The sequence below is a fragment of the Chenopodium quinoa genome, unplaced genomic scaffold (genome assembly GCF_001683475.1).
Source record: "Chenopodium quinoa cultivar QQ74 unplaced genomic scaffold, ASM168347v1, whole genome shotgun sequence".
Lineage (NCBI taxonomy): Eukaryota > Viridiplantae > Streptophyta > Magnoliopsida > Caryophyllales > Amaranthaceae > Chenopodium > Chenopodium quinoa.
Window position 1 is genome coordinate 6023112 of NW_018744878.1, and position 19445 is coordinate 6042556.

At 37.6% G+C, this 19445-nt stretch overlaps 3 protein-coding genes and 1 pseudogene across 3 annotated transcripts; 1 reads left to right on the top strand and 3 right to left on the bottom strand.

The window, feature by feature from the left end:
- Positions 1-4777: 4777 nt before the first annotated feature.
- Positions 4778-7966, top strand: LOC110705788 (COBRA-like protein 4). Its single transcript, XM_021883723.1, has 6 exons — positions 4778-5078; positions 5172-5251; positions 5626-6082; positions 6655-6802; positions 7110-7387; positions 7475-7966. The coding sequence occupies exons 1-6, from the start codon at positions 5027-5029 to the stop codon at positions 7771-7773; spliced, it is 1314 nt and encodes a 437-aa protein (XP_021739415.1). The 5' UTR covers positions 4778-5026; the 3' UTR covers positions 7774-7966.
- On the bottom strand, positions 7946-12064 carry LOC110705786 (COBRA-like protein 1). Its single transcript, XM_021883722.1, has 6 exons — positions 11677-12064; positions 10335-10414; positions 9450-9906; positions 9045-9204; positions 8674-8960; positions 7946-8560 (listed from the first exon to the last, which is right to left on the bottom strand). The coding sequence occupies exons 1-6, from the start codon at positions 11756-11758 to the stop codon at positions 8268-8270; spliced, it is 1359 nt and encodes a 452-aa protein (XP_021739414.1). The 5' UTR covers positions 11759-12064; the 3' UTR covers positions 7946-8267.
- A 1484-nt stretch (positions 12065-13548) lies between these two features.
- Positions 13549-15567, bottom strand: LOC110705281 (annotated as a pseudogene).
- Positions 15568-17397: 1830 nt separating this feature from the next.
- LOC110705790 (COBRA-like protein 1) lies at positions 17398-19007 on the bottom strand. Its single transcript, XM_021883725.1, has 4 exons — positions 18828-19007; positions 18591-18667; positions 18008-18467; positions 17398-17907 (listed from the first exon to the last, which is right to left on the bottom strand). The coding sequence occupies exons 1-4, from the start codon at positions 18892-18894 to the stop codon at positions 17843-17845; spliced, it is 669 nt and encodes a 222-aa protein (XP_021739417.1). The 5' UTR covers positions 18895-19007; the 3' UTR covers positions 17398-17842.
- Positions 19008-19445: the final 438 nt, after the last annotated feature.

The window sequence follows — 19445 nt, forward strand, 5'->3', positions numbered from 1 at the left end:
CTTGTCCGTTGAGCAAGCGACCTACCGCCTATATGGGAAGCGCAGTAACTAGAGTGAAGATCGTCTAGTATCTCTCGTCCCTTTTCTGGAGTAACACACTTTAAGTAGGGTTGAAGGTACCCTCTTTTGTGAAGTTCTCCCCTTATCATTTCAAAACTGGCTACCCGTTTTTCAGCGCAGCCGCCTGGTGATGATCATCCGGCAGGGTACCGTCTGTCAGATATGCCCTGATTGGATCCATCCAGGTTGAGCTTCTGTCTAGGATTCCAATAGGGTCTTCCTCGATGCTTCTCTTCTCCATTACTTCCCAAAAAACAGTTCGAGGAGTATCACAAAAGGCGGATGATGCTAATTTTGAAAGTGCATCCGCCTGGTTGTTTTCTGATCTCGGCACTTGAGTTAGATGAAAATCTTCAAGGGATCCGACTGCTTGTCGTACCGCCTGTAAATACTTGATCATGGCCGGATGGGTTGCTTCGTATTCGCCACTATACTAACTCACTATCAATTGTGAATCGGAACAGGCGTCTATCTTTCGTGCCCCTTCCGCCTTGCACATGCGGATTCCGGCTAGTAAAGCTTCATATTCTGCCTCATTGTTTGAGGCCTGAAAACTGAAGCGTAGAGCATACTCGTACCTGTCGCCCTCTGGCGACTGACATATGACGCCTGCTCCACAACCATTTGAAGTAGAGCTTCCGTCCACATATACCTTCCAGACTTGGTCTGGATCTCGAGAATCAGGGGGACGAGTCATCTCAACAATAAAGTCAGCAAAGGCTTGCCCCTTCACTGCTTTTCTAGGCTCGAAAGTAACTTCGAGGCTTTGTATTTCTATGGCCCATTTGATCATCTGGCCTGACGACTCCATGGTGGTCAGTGACCGCTTGATAGGTTGATCTGTATACACGACGACTGCATGTGCCAAAAAGTAGGGTTTCAATTTTTTAACAGCCATGAAGAGTGCAAGACCAAATTTCTCCACTAAGGGATACCTCAACTCGGCATTTTTCAGTACATGACTGACAAAGTAGACCGGGAGCTGACAGTCGTCTCTTTCAGCAAGAAGAACAGCGCTTAGCGCATGATCAGAGACGGCCAGGTACATGTAGAGTACTTCTAGGCAGAGGGTAACTGTTGAGTCGACCAGGTTATCAATTTTAGGCAGAGGGTAACTGTCTTTGGGGCACGCCTTGTTTAAGTCTGTGTAGTCTACACACATTCGCCAGGTGCCATTCGGCTTTTTAACAAGCACCACATTTGCAACCCAGTCTGGGAAGTAACATTGCTGAATGAACCCTGCATCAAGTAATTTTTTAACTTCGGCGGCTGCCGCCTGACTTCTTTCTTCGCCATGGTTCCGCTTCTTCTGCCTTACCGGCTTCTTTTTCGGATCCACAGCCAGTTTATGTACCACCAGGTCAGGACTAATGCCTGGCATTTCGTGGACTTCGAATGCAAAGATGTCCTTGTATTCTTTCAATAGTTTGTGAAAGTCGTCACCCAGGACTCTCAGAGCAGTCGTCCCAACTTTGACTGTTCGGTCAGGACGCGAGTCGTCTAAGATTAGGTCCGTATGCTCACCAGCCGGCTGAGGGCGGAATTCATCCGACCGCTCCTCTGCCAATGATTGCTATTTTCTGTCTTTTCTTGCGGCCCCCGTCTGGGCTGCCTTTCTCTTCTTGCCGCCTGCTTCTTGAACAAGCGCACTCTCCTTGACATTATCAAGGTCTGTTTTTCCACCACTTGACCCAGCGGCCATAACAGTGGGCTTGATATCCGAGAGATAGCACTCTCGGGCCATCCTCTGATCTCCCCTTAGGGACCCGACTGTTCCATCATCCCTCTCAAACTTGAGCAACATAAGAGATGGGATTATAACAGCCTTGGAATTATTCAGGGTTGGTCGTCCCAGAATCATGTTGTAGGCCGAGAGTTCTTCTACTACCAGGAACCGGACTACCATGTGTCATCCTTCCCCTTTTTCACCCAGGCGGATGGGTAAATCCACTCGTCCCACTGGGTGGACGACTCCTCCTCCAAACCCTACTAAAGGGTGGGATACCGGATGTATGCAATCAGTCTGATATTTGAGTTTTGACAGACATTTGCTACTGATAAGATCTGAGGATCTTTCGGTATCTATAAGGATTCGACCAACTCTCTGGTTGGCCACTTTACATTCAATAACGATAGGGTCGTCATGCGGCCCCCTTACCCCTCCTAGATCTTCTTCAGTGATGACAATCTCAGGAAATGAGTATTTGGAGGGTCGTTCTTGGTGAACGGAATTTACGTCTAGCCGCCTGATATTGTCTTTGTTTCCCCTAATAGTGGGGCCGCCTCCTGAGAAGTCGCCTGCAATGGTGTAGACGACTACATCATCTGTATCAGAGCTGTCGGCCTGTTGACTCTTTTTGGCCGACTGTTTTTTCGAGGAAGTGTTCCCCGTAGATTTCTTGACATAAGAGTCAAGATCGCCTTGCTCAGCCAGGCGGTCCAGATACCGCATGAGACTGATGCATTCGTTGGTGTGATGACCAACATCTTCATGATAATCACATAATTTTTCTTGGTTCCGGTTGCTTGCAGAACCCTTCATGGGGGCCGGCTTCTCAATTGAGATCCGTCCCTTGATTTCCTTTAGGATAGCTTGGCTATCCTTGTTAAACGCATACTTTGGGGAGTATGGTTTGAATTCTTTCCTCTTCTTCTGGGCCGGCTGTTTAGAGGAATCAGCCGCCCAAACCTCTTTTCAATTCTTCTCATCTTTGTTCAACGACTGTTTCTGTCGTCCTTCTCTTTTGTCGAACCTTTTCCCGTCCGACTGTTTTCCCGTACTACAAAGATCAGTCGCCTGTATAAAAGGCTTCCGCTTCAATCAAGGCCTCTTGAAGAGTCGCCACCCTCTTTCGAACCAAATCAAATTTGAATGTCTACCCGTCTTTGAGGCCTCTGAAAAAGTCAGTATAGGCTACCTCATCCGGTAACCCTTGAATCTGTATTCTCATCAGGTTAAACCGCTTGATGTAAGAACGAAGCCCCTCCTTCTCGCCCTTCTGAATCGTTCCTAAATCAAGGGTCGTCTTCTTCGCAGGTATATTCATGGCAAAGTTGGAGGTGAATAAGTAAGCAAGCGTCCTGAAGTTATTCACACAACCAGTCGGCAGGTTGCCGAACCATTGTTGTGCGATTCCTTTGAGAGTCGCTGGAAAACACTTGCACCAAGTGGGATCATCCAACCCTTGAAGGTACATCAGGTTGGTGAATGCCATCAAATGGTCTTCTGGGTTAGTAGTGCCGTCATAGGCGCCTACTAATACATTTTTCACTTTGGCCGGCTGAGCGGCTTCAGTAATTTCCTTGGAGAAGGCCGACGGCTGTTCCCCAAGTCTAAGCAACCGTAGCTGCCAGTCCATAGGTTGGACATTCTTTGTTGCATGCCCTCCAAACAGAGGTGGCTGCAAAAAGTATTGTTGTTGCGGTACAAATGGTAAGTTTGGTACCGCCTGGTCACTGTGAAAACCGGACTGACGGGAGGTACCGCCTGACTGACTCTCATGATGCGACTGAGTATACCTCATCGAGGTATTGCGTAGACTGTCTTGGAAGTCTGAAGTAGAGGCCGACTCTGACAATCGGTCATTCTTCTTCTGCTCTAGCAATAGCCGAGCATCTGTGTATGTTTTCTTCGACCCGTCCGCCTGAATATGACGAACAGGTTTCCTCTTTCCTGGAGTAGGAAAGCGGTACTTTGTGAAATCAAGGACAGGCGGCTCCCACTTCCTAGAGTTAGGATGAGGGGTCGCCTCTCGCCCTTGAACAGGCTTCCTCTTCCCTGAAGAGGAAGGTTTCTTAGCCGACTACTCCTTGGCCAGAGCAGGCGACTTCTTGTTGAGCAACTCTTGAATCTCTCCCTTGAAGCCCCTCATGAAGGTCACGAGTTCGTTTCTTGTAATGGGAGCAGACCGATCAGCCGTCTGCTGCTGAACAGGCGGTGCGCCGGCTAGATCACTGAGTCCAGTTTGAAGATCTTCCCGTTCTCTCCTTTCGGTATGACGGGTGCGTCGGGCCCTTAGGGTCCCGTCTGAAGCTGTGTGAGCTTCAACTTCAAATTCTTCCTCAGTATCATGGTCCGACTGAACTTGAGGGTCGTCCAGGGGACGCTTCTCTTCAGGAGTCGGTACAGACGTGGATGCCATCTCAGAAGTACTCTCCCCACAAACGGCGCCAAAATGTTTCGGGGTTTTCTGATGTCCTGCGGGAGAGTTACAATTTTGAGACTGGAACCGGACGCCTGTACCTGCAAAACAAACGGATGCTCCGGACGATTGGAGATCCGCCTCCGACGGTCAAGTTAGTACTTGATTAAGGAGTAATTAATGCGGAAATAAAAGTAATTGGGTCTCTCTAGGTGAGAGTGTTAAATGTGCGTCATCCCCCTTAATGAGGATTAATGGGCATATTTATATGCCTTGGGATGCGTGCCAGTACTAGGTTTAGGTTAAACCTAAGGCTGATTGGGCCTCCCACAATGATTGGGCCTTGTTGGCCGGTTTTCCCATTTGGCATGGGTGGACACGTGTCACATTGCAATTGGTCCAAGGAGGACGAATCTCTTGATGACACGTGGCAGGCTCCTATTGGCCTACATGAAGGACACGTGGCGAAACCTGGCTGGCCCACGTGTCGGATGCTGATTGGTGGATAAAAATCCCCTAATCAGACATCATATAAAGTCCTTCAACAACCAGTTGGTAGTAAAGCTTACCTTGCATTAAAAGTCATACAAAGAAAAACAAACTACTACTACTAGTCTACTACTATTGCACATTCCACAATTCAATCACCAAATTTTGCTTACATTGTTAGTACATTTTCGTAGTTTTTGTTTTAGATTTTTAGATCAGATCTTAGGCAAAGAGTCGAGGAACTTGAAATCGTTATTCAAAACCAATTGGTGATCAAAGAAGCTGTATCATATTTTAGGCAAGACCATTGTTTTTTGAGAGTTGCATATGCAGAAATGAGGAGTCTTATTATAGCATTTTGCCTTGTGACATTTCTATCTTATGCAGGTTAGTCTATGTTTTAATTTTCATTGAATTTTTTAACTTATTATAATTTTTTGGCCTAATAGTAGTTAATTTATGTGTTATTCTTGGATTTAGCTGCATATGATCCTTTGGATCCAAATGGGAATATAACAATCAAATGGGATGTTATGTCATGGACCCCTGATGGTTATTTGGTAAGTATTATCATTTTATTTTTATACTTGTCTACTAATATTTATATTATTTTCATGTTTTTATTAATGTATATTTTTAATTTATCAGCAAATAAATAAATAAATTGACCTTTTTGTTTAGGATATATCTCTCTTGGTTTCTAAACTTTAGATGCACAAATTCTTAAGAATAAGAACAGTCTTTGAGCGTATAGTTTCTTCAGATCCGTAACTATTAGTCATTTTACGACTTTAGAGTGTAGCCACCTTTTAGTTTGAAACAAAGTATTAAGGCACTTGATTCATTAATTAAAAAAAAAAATATAGTCTTAATAAGTATACAAAATTCAAATCTTACACTAACCAAAAATTTATATTGCATGATAAAAATGCAGGCAACAGTAACAATAAACAATTTCCAAATGTATCGGCACATAGGAAATCCAGGGTGGCAATTGGGCTGGACATGGGCCAAAAAAGAGGTAATATGGTCAATGGTAGGAGCCCAAACGACCCAACAAGGAGACTGTTCGAAATTCAAAGGGAACATTCCTCATTGTTGTGAAAAAACCCCAACAGTTGTGGACCTTTTACCAGGGGTACCCTACAATCAACAGGTTGCCAATTGTTGTAAGGGTGGTGTCCTTAATGCGTGGGGTCAGGATAAAGATGGGTCTGTTTCTCAGTTTCAGATTAGTGTTGGGCAGGCTGGTACTACTAATAAGACTGTTAAGTTGCCCAAAAAATTTACCATGTTGGGCCCAGGCCCAGGTTATACTTGTGGGCCTGCTAAGGTTGTTCCTTCTACTAATTTCTTGAGTACTGATCGTCGTCGTAAAACTCAGGCTTTGAGTAAGTTTGACTCTTATCTCTTGGTTTTTGCTTTTGTTTGGTTTTGGGTTGCTTGTAAGCTGATTATTGAATAATGATTAGATTATCACTAATTTTAAGTTTGCATGGTTAGGTTTGGGTTGGATCCTCCTCATTTTAGTCATTTCTTAATTTATGAATAGTCACGTAAGGAATTATGGATTAATCCTTTTATAAATTACCATTAGTTACCATCATGTATAACAAACCGTTAATATGAGATAATTGTTACCTATACGCTTATACTCAAGTGTCCGGTACAAGTACAATTTAGGAATTTCGGCATAGTTTTGCATTCACACTAGTTTCAAACTTTCAATTGTGATATACTCGTAAGAAACTTGTGCAAATGAGTGCTCATTAAAATAATTTTAAAAGTTTATTTTTATTTGTTATTTGATCAACTAAAGTATTAGTTAGAAAGTCATTTATTTGGACCAGTAATACATAGTTTAAATATTGTTAGTATGATTAGTCACATTTAAATTTGAAAATAACAGATTAACAAAAATTAAGTTACCTAAAATAATTACTTGATTGATTGTTTGATGCAGTGACATGGAACGTGACCTGCACCTACTCACAGTTTCTGGCGAGGAAATACCCATCTTGCTGCGTCTCCATGTCAACTTTCTACAATGAAACTATCACCCCTTGCCCTACTTGCTCATGTGGATGTGAACATAAGAAAAATTGTGTCAAGTAAGATTTTTTCTTCATCAATTAACTTTGCGTAAAGTCTATTCGTCTAGTCAGGATCAGTTTAGGTAATACGATCCTGTTTATGTCCGGTTTAACTTGTAGTATAATGATCATACATAATGTATTCAGGTCAAGTTGTTTTGAATTGGATTGGATTGGATTGTAGAAATCTGGAATGTGATAGATTATTAGGTCCTACTAATGTCGTTAAAAAAAAGTGAGAAAGCATACAAAAATATCCCTGGAGTATTCCACTAGTCCACTACCATTAGTGTTTTCTGAATTCTGACTCTATTATTCATAACAGGAGTGATTCAAAAATTCTGAGTCCGACAAAAGTGAATTCGCGGAGGAGAGAAAGCTCCTCATTGCTTCACTGCACCCATCACATGTGCCCAGTTCGGGTGCACTGGCATGTTAAGGTTAACTACAAAGACTATTGGCGCGTTAAAGTTAGCATCACCAACTTCAATTATCGAACAAACTACAGCCAATGGACTCTAGTTGCTCAGCACCCTAACCTGAACAAGGTTACTGAAGTCTTCAGCTTCAACTACAAACCTCTTGTTCCCTTTGGATCAATAAGTAAGTTTCTGACAATGGTTCTGATAGCTTCAGACAACAAATCATATACTTTTGAATTTCTGACAGTTTTTCTGATATTTATCGCAGATGATACAGGGATGTTTTACGGGCAAAAGTTCTATAATGATCTTCTGATGGAAGCCGGACCATTAGGTAATGTACAGTCTGAAGTCTTAATGCAAAAAGATGATAACACTTTCACCTTCAGGCAAGGATGGGCATTCCCTAGGAAAGTTTACTTCAACGGAGATGAATGCAGGCTTCCTGCACCTGATACTTACCCTTTCTTGCCCAATTCAGGACTTAAGCCATCAGTCTCAGTTTTCACGGTGATTTTGTCGTTTGTCTTGCTAATCTTCAGCTGTGGCATATTTTCTCAATTTTGAGCATTGTACTAGTTGACATAAAAATATCAGATGTGGAAATATATTTCCAGAACACGAGTAGTATTGGAAAATCAGGCATAGAAAATTCATTTTTAGTTTTGAACAAGAAGTCGAATTCTGCAATATGTAAAGCATCAGACACATGCTAATTTTGAGCAATGATAACATGATGGGAAGTATAAGTTAGAATTAAGTTCCATTGTGTGGTTGGCAATTTTTGTAACAACTGTAAGTTTTTTGTAACACAAGAAATATACAGAAAAGGATGATTAATACATTAATAAACTCGAGTATTACAAAAGAATGAAAACCAATTGGCAATGAATGCACCAACCTAATCATCAGACAAATAGCAGACTACACCCCTGAAGGGTGATCGTGCAGCTGATCTTCAAAAGGCCTCCCACTCGGTCTTCAAAGCCAAGTATTGGAATCAAAATCCATTCTGAATTTGCATGTTATATCTATGTACTCCGAGAGAAAGGTCAAGACTCTTAAACATGAGTAAATAAGAAAGCCAGGGCTGATAATAGTATCAATGTTGTAGTTAAGAGTGAAGAGTTTGGCCGAGGACTGGCATTTGGCAACCATGGGTAGGTATCAGGAGGTGGCATGACACAGTTATCGCCATTGAAGTAGATTCTGCGAGGGAAAGCCCAGCCCTTTTCAAATGTAAAAGTAGACTTGTCTTTCTGAAAGAGTAATTCAGACTGGACATTGCCCAATGGACCAGCTTGCATAAGAAGATCATTATAGAACTTAATTCCCCATAGCATAGCAGTATCATCTATAGAGCAATAACAACAAATCAGTTATTTCTAGAGTGAAACCAAATAAATCAAGATATGGAAATAATGAGCACAATTTTATTTCACTAGTATAGAGGATAGAAAAACTTACTTATACTCGAGTAAGGAGTAAGTGGTTGGTAACTGAAGCTGAAACTTTCGGTCAAATTGTCAAAGTTCGGATGTTGCACAACCAAGTTCCAGTTTGAGTAATTCATCCTATAGTTAAAGTTTGTAATTGTAACTTTCACTCGCCAATATTCTTTGTAGTTAGTTTTGACATGCCAGTGAATCCGAACAGGACACATATGGTTAGTGCATTGAACCAGAGGTGGCAAGATACTGTTTTTGTTCGAAAGTGCAGGAGAAACAACTGAAGCCAAATATGGGTTGTTCGGCCTGTCATCACAGAAAATGACAACTTTAAAATTTTCACAAGTTAAGTCACCAAGAAGAGGAATGTAAATCAAATAAAAAACTTACTCTACGCAGCTTCCAGGGTTGGAGGCATTGTTTTGACAGCCACAGCTGCATGTTGGGCAAGATATGATAGTATCATTGTAGAAGGATGAAAGAGATACACAGCACGTAGGAGTTTTCTGGGACAAGAACTGAGAATACATACATGTCACATTCCATGTCACTGAAACAATTAAAAAGAAAAACACAGTTTCAGAAAAGAAATCAGTAAGTTGACCATAACATTAAATGGCACATAAAAGATCATCAAAAACAGCAGTGATCAAGGATCTTTCGGGTTGGCAACTTTTTTTTCTTTTCAAAGTTGTGAAATTTATAGGACTTTAAATTATTCTTTGTTTATGATGCCATATCTGAAAACACAATACAATATGCAGTATTTATAATTGTAACTCCCAATTAACTTACTCAAAGCTTGAGTGGATCTCCTCCCATCTTGGGATTTGAATTTGCTGGGTTTAACAATCTTTCCCGGTCCACAAGTGTAGCCAGGTCCAGGCGCCTTTAGGGTGAAATTCTTTGGCACTTTGACTGTTTTGTTAGTGGTGCCTGCTTGTCCCACACTAATCTGAAATGAACTAATTGCAGTTGGAGGGTCTTGCACCCATGAACTCAGCACACCTCCCCTACAGCAGTTGGCAGCTTGCTGGTTGTAAGGAGTCCCGGGCATCAAGTCTACAACAGTTGGATCCTTCTTACAGCAATGTGGAATAGTGCCCTTAAATTTTGAACAATCCCCTTGCTCTGTTGCTTGGCCTCCCAACATGGTCCAAATAACCTCCTTTTTCGCCCAAGTCCATCCAAGTTGCCACCCGGGTGCTTGAATGTGGCGGTACTTCTGGAAGTTATAGAGAGTAACCACAGCCTAAAAGTCCAATTAAAGGAGAAAGACTGTTAAGAAGCAAGATAAGTATTTTTTTTTTAATCTTAAAAAATCAACAATTAAAACATTTTCCTTCTCATTTGCCTAAGATTTTACAAAACAGAAAGACTTATACTACTTCATACATAATCTTTAGCAACACAATGATTACAAAACGCAGTGCTAAACAGATACGTAGTATAAAAGAAACATGAAAATGAATAAACATCAGGTACATAAGCTTTCAGTTCATATACAAATTGGACACCGGATTAGCAACACAATGATGTCGTTGGATAAATAGACAATATGCTGAAGATTCCACGCTTCAAACCAAGGACACGGTGTTAGAAGAAAAGACAGCACCATATGTCTTTGCTTCATGAATGTACACAAATATACAAAGCCCCAATCAAGAAAGAAGTACTTACAACATAACCATCAGGAGTCCAATTTATGATATCCCACTTGATGGTAATGTTCCCATTTGGATCGAGAGGATCGTATGCTCCTGAAAATAACCAGAAACAAATTCATCAAGCTTCGTCTTAAAGTCCTCTTGTCGTGAACTCGTGAAACAATATCAATTAGTGACAAGAACATGTAGAGCACATCCTACTGACATTTATAACGTTCAAGTATTTAAAATGTGTATAATTCACAACCGTATTCATATACACCACCCATTTACTAAAATAAAACCATACTAAAAATCCCTAATTCGCCATTTACATGCAACCTAGGTGCTCTTAGGGTTGCAATTTTTTCAAAGTAACAACATGAGAGCCTTGATCCCAATCTGATTCGGACCGCGGGACGGCCACATGAACCAAGGTTTCACCTTCCATGGCCATCAACACAAATCCAGAAGTTTTTTAGGTTTTCAAAAATTCACAAATCACTAACCTAAGTTGACAATTATATTGCACACATTATCTGATTATCATAACTAGTTCACTCATATACAAGTATATGACACATTGGCAAATAAAATGTCATGATAGTTGAGGAATTATACAAGATATTACAAAATGGGCAAAGACAAAACAATAATAATCAGAGCAAATATTTCAATTTTCAGATACAGTCCATTTCAGATAGTATTTCTGGATATCATACAGTATTGAGGAAAGCATTTCCAATTTACAGAATCAATTTATAAGACGTAATTTCATGAAACTGTAATATTCCATGGACCCAAGGGCCAAGGCCAGGCCAAAACCAATCAAATTGTAAAGATATGAAACAGGGTAAATTCCAGCAACAACTAATTAAAAACAGTAGCAACATAAAACAAACAATTACTTGGTATATGTTTATAATACTAACAAAACCAACAACACAACATTCCAATTTCTGTTTTTTTTTTTTAAAGCATTTTTAGCATATTTTTTTTTTGGGATTTTCAGAAAAAACAAATTGCAAATGAAATTAAAAATAGTTATTACAGTCTCGAACTTTAGAATTGCAAATTCATGATCAAACCCCAACGTCAAAAGTTATTAAGTTCATTCTTAGTTTTTTTTTTTTTAAAAATTTAATTTTTTTTGGGAGTTTCAGAAAATAAAAATTACAAATGAAATTAAAAATAACCATTAAAGTCTCAAACTTCAGCACTACAAATTGTTGATCATACAAAATGGGTAAAAACCATTTGTCATAAAATCATCGAAATCATTCAAATTGATCAACAAATAACCATTAAAGTCTCAAACTTTAAGAAACCCAGAATCAAAATCAGTGGAAAAAGAGAGAGAGAGAAAGAAAGCTTACCTGTAAGGTTAATAGTAGAGCAAGAGAAGAAGATGAAAAAAATGCTGAAAAAACTAAAATTGCGAAATGAGAAGAAACCCATTTTGCAGAATTTACAGATGATAACCAGGAATTGAATTGAATTGAGAGGAGAGAGAAATAGTGAAATTATGAAAAAAAAAAAGAAAAGGAGTGGTGTGGAGTTGGAGGCTCAAACAAACGTAAAATTGGACTTCCAGTAGCTTCTGAAGTTCACGTGCCAAATCTTTTAAGAATTAATGGGAAGAGAAGAAAGAATTTGCACTAATTATGAACTACTAGTATGAGCAACTAGTTGAATAAAATTATTAATATTCTTGGTTCAACTTTTTTTGTTTAAGCATTGAATTTTAGAATATGTGTCTCATCCTTGGTAATGAAAATGACAAATTTGACAATGAGAGAGCGTGTTATTATTTGAAGTTATTATAATGACTTGAGCATGGTCCATGGTATGTGTAATGCCATAGATTCTAGACTTCTAGTGGGATGTCTTTTGGATTTTGGTTGTTTTTGTTTAGGAATAGGGGCAGCTTGATTTTACTATTCTATTCCAAATCTAATTTGTTACTAGTTTTGTTTCATATACGTAGTAAGTAATTAATTTGACAATTTCTTTTATATATGTAGTTGTCAAATTACGAAAAAATATTAATTTTTGTCAATGAATGTGATTGGTTGAGGAAGGGATTTCACGCTGACATCTCAAACAATTATACATATTCACATAACAACTCTTCTTTAGAAGTTACGCGTATATACTCGTATATGTTATATACTATTCTCCATCACCAAAACCCGTTAATTCATGAAAAATTCCCTAAATAGATGAGATAATTAGTGGCACAAAACCCACATGCACTACATTGATGGACAAGATTTGCTTAGCATGCAAGTGTTGCTTTAAAATTTAATAATGATAATCCATAAAGTTAAGAAGAAACTAAACTAAGGAAGTAAAGGGAGTTACAAACTTACAATGTTTTTGTATAGTCAGTGTCGTGTAAGAAGAAGCTACTAGATTACAAGTACATTAGTATTTGTTAAGTAGTGGAAGACAGTGCACTTCCAGCTTGTCTTGTGTTATGGTATATCCGTGTGAGATTATATTGACTCTTTCTTAAACTAAACAAACGCGCTCTTTTCTGATTTTCTATTTTTCTCCCTTTTTGGGGGTTTTTATTTTTATTTTCATATTATATGTTCAGCTGTGTCTTAATTAGTGGTTGGCTAATTTCCACGTCATTGGGTGGGTCATTGTTAAGAAAAAAAAAAAAAACTATTTTTGGATTTGTAGGCCCACATTTGCCTAACTTTAGGCAAATTGGGCTTGCAACTTTGTTTTTCATAACATTCAATTACACTATTTATTTTTGGTTGTTTATAGAGTTACATTGAATTGAATTACATAAATCGATCCACAAAGTAAACATTTGTAGTATTAATAATCTCTCTTTATTTTATAATTGCTCCAAACTTGGTCGTTATAATTTGGTTTTATGTTAATGTAATCAAACAATTAGAATTTGAGAGTAAATTTTACAAATAGTTTTCAGCATTATTTTGACATAAATTGCACGAGTACAAATCACTAAAATCAGCATGGCCATTTAATTATTAATGAGGTTTAAAATCAGGGCACTAAAAATTAAAGCTCGGCTTATACAACAACGTACACATAGTTAAAATGGATCTTTCCTCCCACAAAAATCAAAATGAAATTCATAACATACAACTTTAGTTTGATGCAATTGCTTGAAATGATTCTTATGAGTATGTGTATTCAACTACTTCATCATACACATTCACACATATGGGAGTAATGGGGCTGACTTGCTCTTCTCCAATACACTTTCATTGTGTTGTAGATTTCCGAGTACCAACATACTTGCATATAACCTTCCAAGTGACTGTCAAATGTGAAAATAATAAAATATTAACAAGTCAGCAACCGACGAATGTGTACTCTATATATCAAATCAACAATATTTAGTACTTGTATGACCTTATTTTGTATACTTTAATTTAATTTTTTATTTTTTTGAGATAAATTTAAACTCATAATTTTAAATGTGTAGAGTAACAAACTTACTTTTAGCTCGAGTAAACCTTCTCTTATCCAAGGTAAAATACTTGTTACGAGCAACCACCTTAGCAGGTCCGCAAGTGTAACGACTTCCGGGTGCCTTGAATGTAACCTTCTTAGGCAATTTAACCGTCCTAACACTAGTGCCTGCTCGTCCGACGCTAAGTTGGAAGGCGCTAATCGAATGAGACGACGGGTGTTGTGGAGACCATGAAGCGAGCACCCCTCCTCGACAACAATTTGTGACTTGTTTGTAAAAGGGAGTTCCAGGGCTCAAGTCTACAATAGTAGGGTTTTTATTACAACAATGTGGGATGTATCATTTGAATTTCGAGCAATCTCCATGGTTTGTCGCTTGAGCTCCTACTGCACTCCATATGACCTCATTTCTAGCCCATGTCCACCCCAATCGCCACCCCGGTGCTCGAATACTACGATGTTTTTGGTAGTTGTTGATTGTAATCGCAGCCTGTTTGCCAATTTTAATACGGCTTACAATATTGTACAAGTAATAAATTATTAAGTATTAGTCCTTGACTAATTTGTTTATCGAATTGAAGGACAACTTACAATGTAACCATCGGGAGTCCAGTTGACAAGATCCCACTTGATAGTGATATTCCCATTAGAATTTGAATGATCACCAGCTTCTGAATTGAAAATAATCCAAAGAATAAAATCAAGTTTTGCCTAGCTAGGTATGTAGGGGTAGAAAATGTTGTAACGCCTTCAAACATACACTAAGCAAAATATCATACAACAAGAATAGTACAATTAAGAATGTATTAATAACTAGTAAAAAGATAGAGAAGTAATTTAATAAGCTCACCTAGGTCTGCAAGGGCCAAGTTTAAGGAACAGAGAAAGAAAACTAGCAGGAAAAAGCTTAATAACCTCATACTTGTATATCTTATATTCTTATTAGTAGGGGGTATAAATCTGACCGATACAAAAGGTTGCAAAAGGTCTCTATATTTATACAACTTTTAATTGCACCGGAGAAGCTTACTTTCACGTTCCAAACTTTTAATCATGGGAAGAGTTGTACTCGTACTATTTATTTCGACATGGGGCCTAAGGACGTGTTTAGCATTAGCTTTTGAAATAGTTCTTAGTGCTTTGACTAACTGTTTATCCGAAAAAGGAACACATATAACGCTGTGGGAAATTGCTCATCTTCCAAAAATGACATAATAGCTACTGATTTATTAATACTCGTATTAGCAAAGTTAATTCCAAAATTAGGAAGGAATAAGACCTGTAAGATCAGGATTTGAGAAACAGAAAAACAGAACAAGGGAAATGCTGAGAATATGAGATACTTCAAAATTTTAAACAAGTACATACAATTGTACATGACTCAGATTGATACCATGTTTTGCAAGTACTGTAGGTAGTTTGTACCTTTGAGATGAAAAACGGAAGGGAGATCAGTATTTATTTATTTATATTTTCTTAATGCTATTTTTCCACTATCTTAATGCTTAGCAACTTGGTCGTTAATAATTATACAGGGTCAGCTTATTAGTATATAATGATTTGATTTTTTGTATCATAAGAAATTTGTTAAATAATGCAACATGGTTTGACTAACATGTGGACAACTGGACATGTGATGTGAATTGTATAGTTAATCCAAAATCTGAAGCTAGTAAGGGCGTGTTTAGCAATAAATTTTGCAATGATCCTTAGTGTTTCGAGTAACTATTTACTTGAAAAAAGCAAGACATTACATAAGCAAATTGCTCATCTTCTTCAACAAAACATATAATACCAAGCTGCTTCATTTTCTATGGGAGATTACATAATACTAGTATCAAGGAATAACTAAAGCAAAAAAAATCCAATCAAGATAGCTCTAAATCGCCTTCTCGAGCGTGGTAAGGCAACAAGTGGTTATAAAGTGCATCAGCTATCCGGTCTATGAAGTATATAATGAACGTAAAACCAACAAAAGCCCAAGGATCTACAAACAAACAAACAAAAAAAACATTAGTAAAATAAAGTAGTGTAAAAGTTTATCTAAAAAGTTAGTTCCAAAAGTAGGAGGGAATACCTGTAGGAGAAAATTTTAAGGAATAAATCATAAGAGCAAGGAAAATACATTTCAACATGGACTCTGACTCTATTCGAAGCCATGTTTTGAAAAAAAGTTTGAGCCTTTATTATGTTTATTATGAGATTTAACTGTGTTATACTTGTATAGTTGTATGTATATCTTAATGCTTAGCAACTTGTTTGTATATCTAGATTCTAGAATGACTTGATTTTCTGTATCTTGAGAAACTTTTTTATATTGTGCAATAGGGTTTGACTACCATGTGGATGTGACTTGCGTTGTCACTCCAAAGTCTGAAGTCAAACAACGTGGGTGTTTTTTAATTGCGGAAAGTGTTATCCTATTTACACTTGGATTTAATTATTTATTGAACATATCTCGATCTAAGAGCTTGTTTGGTAATAGCTTTTATAAACTTGCGATGGTTTTTGCTTTTTAGCTAGTATTTTGAATGGTCCAAATAGTTAGTAAGGTTTGTGTTTAACAATTATTTTTGTTGCTTTTGCAAAAGTGTTACATAAGCAAATTGCTCACCCTCTCCAAGTAGACAATATAGCAAGGTGGTTTATTTCCCATTTATGAGATATTACATTACATAAATTAAGAAAAAACTACAGATTAAAAAATAAAATTAAATAAACCCGAGTCAGCATTTATGGACTCAGATGATGCATACATAGTATTTGAGCGGATGATTAAGCGGCTAAATCACGATCGCGGCCTTCACCAGGTTGGTCTGGGGCATGACTAGGCGAGAAGAAGTCATCAACTGCACAGTCGATCCTTTCTATCAAGTATGGAATGAACGTACAACCAACAAATGCCAAAGGATCTGAAAAAAAAAAAAAAAAAGGATTTAGTGGAAAAAAATCTAGAATTTATCAGCAAAATTAATTCCAAATTTAGGAGGGAAGAAGAATGAGGCTGACCTGTAGGAGAAAATAAGGAATTGAAAAACAGAACAATGAAAATGGTAAGATACTTCAAAATTTTAAAAATGTGGATGACTTTGATTAATGCCATGTTTTGTAAAAAGTTTGAGCTTTTAATTTAACCTCGTTTCGGGCTGTATAGAAATCAAACTGAGATGAGATTTATATGTTGTGTTATAGTTGTATATCTTTAGGCTTAGCAACTTGGTTGTAAATAATTACTCAAGGTCAGCTGAGTATTGTTAAATTAATAATTTGAATGATATGATTTTTTTGTATCTTGAGAAATATTGTTGTGTAATGCAACAAGGTTTAGTTTATTATGTGGATATGTGTGATGTACCGATGTGAATTATGTATGTTATTACTCAATAGTTTGAAGTCAAACTACGTCGGTGATGTTTCTGAATTTCGAAAAGAGTTATGCTATTTACTTTGCATGTTTAGCTATTATTTTAGAACAGTTCATCATCTAAGGACTTGTTCGGCAATAATAATTAAGCTTTTGTAAATTTGCAATGGTTTTTAGCTAGATGTAACTAATGATAATTTAGTTAATATTACTCGATCGGTTAAGTATTAGTGTCCATGGGAAGCATGGAGGGAGAACTCAAGCTCTCTTCAATGATGGCTACTACGAGTAGAAGTTTCTACAACGATAACAAAGCTCCCCCAGACAGGATATCTTGAATACTGAGTAACAGACAACTTTAGCCAATTAAGACTAGACTACGCCTTTTCAAAAAAAAAGTATGGAACATTAAAATTAAAAGCCATAACATCCAAATGTGAACTTTAATTTATAAGATAAAAAGATAAGGAGCATCACTCCATCACAATTACAAGCTTATTATTACTTTGTTAGCTTATAGCCTTATATTAGCATTAAGATACACAACATCTGGCACGAATAACATCTTTGATTACATTTTTCAAAACAGAAAATAAAATAAACTATGTGAATTCAGTGGCAATCTGATTTGATTAGGGAGTGTATTAATGTAATCCGATCCATCCACGAGGAGAAAGCTGAGGCCAGGGAGCAGGGCTAGTTGCCGTGCTTGATCTTCCCTAAAACCCGACTTGTGCAGGAGATTTCCGGGCACCAGAATATACGCATGTAACATTCCAAGTCACTGTAAAGTGTTCACAGAAAGATGTAAATAATAAACTATAGAATGATTTGTGCATAACACAAAAATGTCCAGTTTTTACTTGGGTGAAAATAGGCCTTACTTATAGCTTGAGTAACTCTCCTCTTATCCGCTGTAAAAAATCGAGTAGGCTTAACTATCTTAGCAGGTCCACAGCTATAACCATCTCCGGGTGCCTTGAACGTGAAATTTTTGGGCAATTTGACAGTTTGAATGGTAGTGCCTTCTTGTCCCACCGCGATTTGGAAAGCACTCTTGGAACGAGCTTGATCATGTCCGGACCATGGAGCGAGCACTCCTCCTCGACAACAATCTTCGATTTGTTGGTTGTAAGGAGTTCCAGACATCAAGTCTACTATAGTGGGGTTCTTTATACAACTATGTGGGATGCTTCCTTTAAAATGTGAGCAATCACCTTGGTATGTTGCTTGAGCTCCTGTCATAGCCCATATCATCTCCTGTCTTGCCCACGTCCATCCCAATTCCCATCCTGGTGCTCGAATGCTACGATTCCTTTGAAAGTTGTAGATTGTAACTACACCCTATAGTAGGCCACGCCGTACATTTACAGATTAAAGGGTTTGATTTTGAATGCACCCATCAATATCAGTCAATGGTATGATACGATACGAGTAACAGATAAGCATTTGTTAAGAATTACTTACAACATAGCCATCAGGAGTCCAGCTTAAAACATCCCACTTGATTGTGATATTTCCATTTGAACCATTATTAGCCGCTTCTAAAAATAACCAATCAGTATTTTGGTACAAGATATAAAATTACTTCAAATTTTCACATTAGACAATACAATTCATAAAAATAAATGTTAAGTTGATTATAGCAGAAACAAAACAAGTATTCCGAATAATGCTAATGCAAGTAAAAGTGAGCGAGCTAACCTGTAGTAATGAAGTTTGAGAGATAGAGGAAGAACACAAGAGAACTCAAAAACCTGAACATGGGCATGATCTGAATTTGATAGATAATTATTTTTGTGTCACCTTGAATTAAGTGTTAGTTATTCCAAAAAAAAATACGGAGTAATACAAAGTGGAGTACTGTATTATTATTTTCCAAGTTTGAAGTCAACGATCGACCAGCCAATATGTGCTGATTATTCTCCTTTGAAGGCAACTATTTAAAAGTTTGAAGTCAACCAACCAGATATTGAGCTTAATGTCTTTGACCAATTTCATATATCTACAATATATATATGTAGTATTACTCTAGTTTTATGTATCTATGATGAAAATAAATACGGAGTAGTGATTTTGGAACTAGATAAAATCAGTTTTATTTTTCATTATTATTATTTTTTTTAATAACCATCTCACTTTTTTTTCAAGTGTTGAAGGAAAATGACTAAAATCGGACATATAAATCCTAAATAACAAAAAAGTTAGGCATATATATATACAGCTAAATTAATTTCATTGGAATCACTACTAAGGTAACCGGGTACAAGACATATGCTAATTAGTCCTATACAATTAAAAGCACGCGTAAAAACTTTTCTA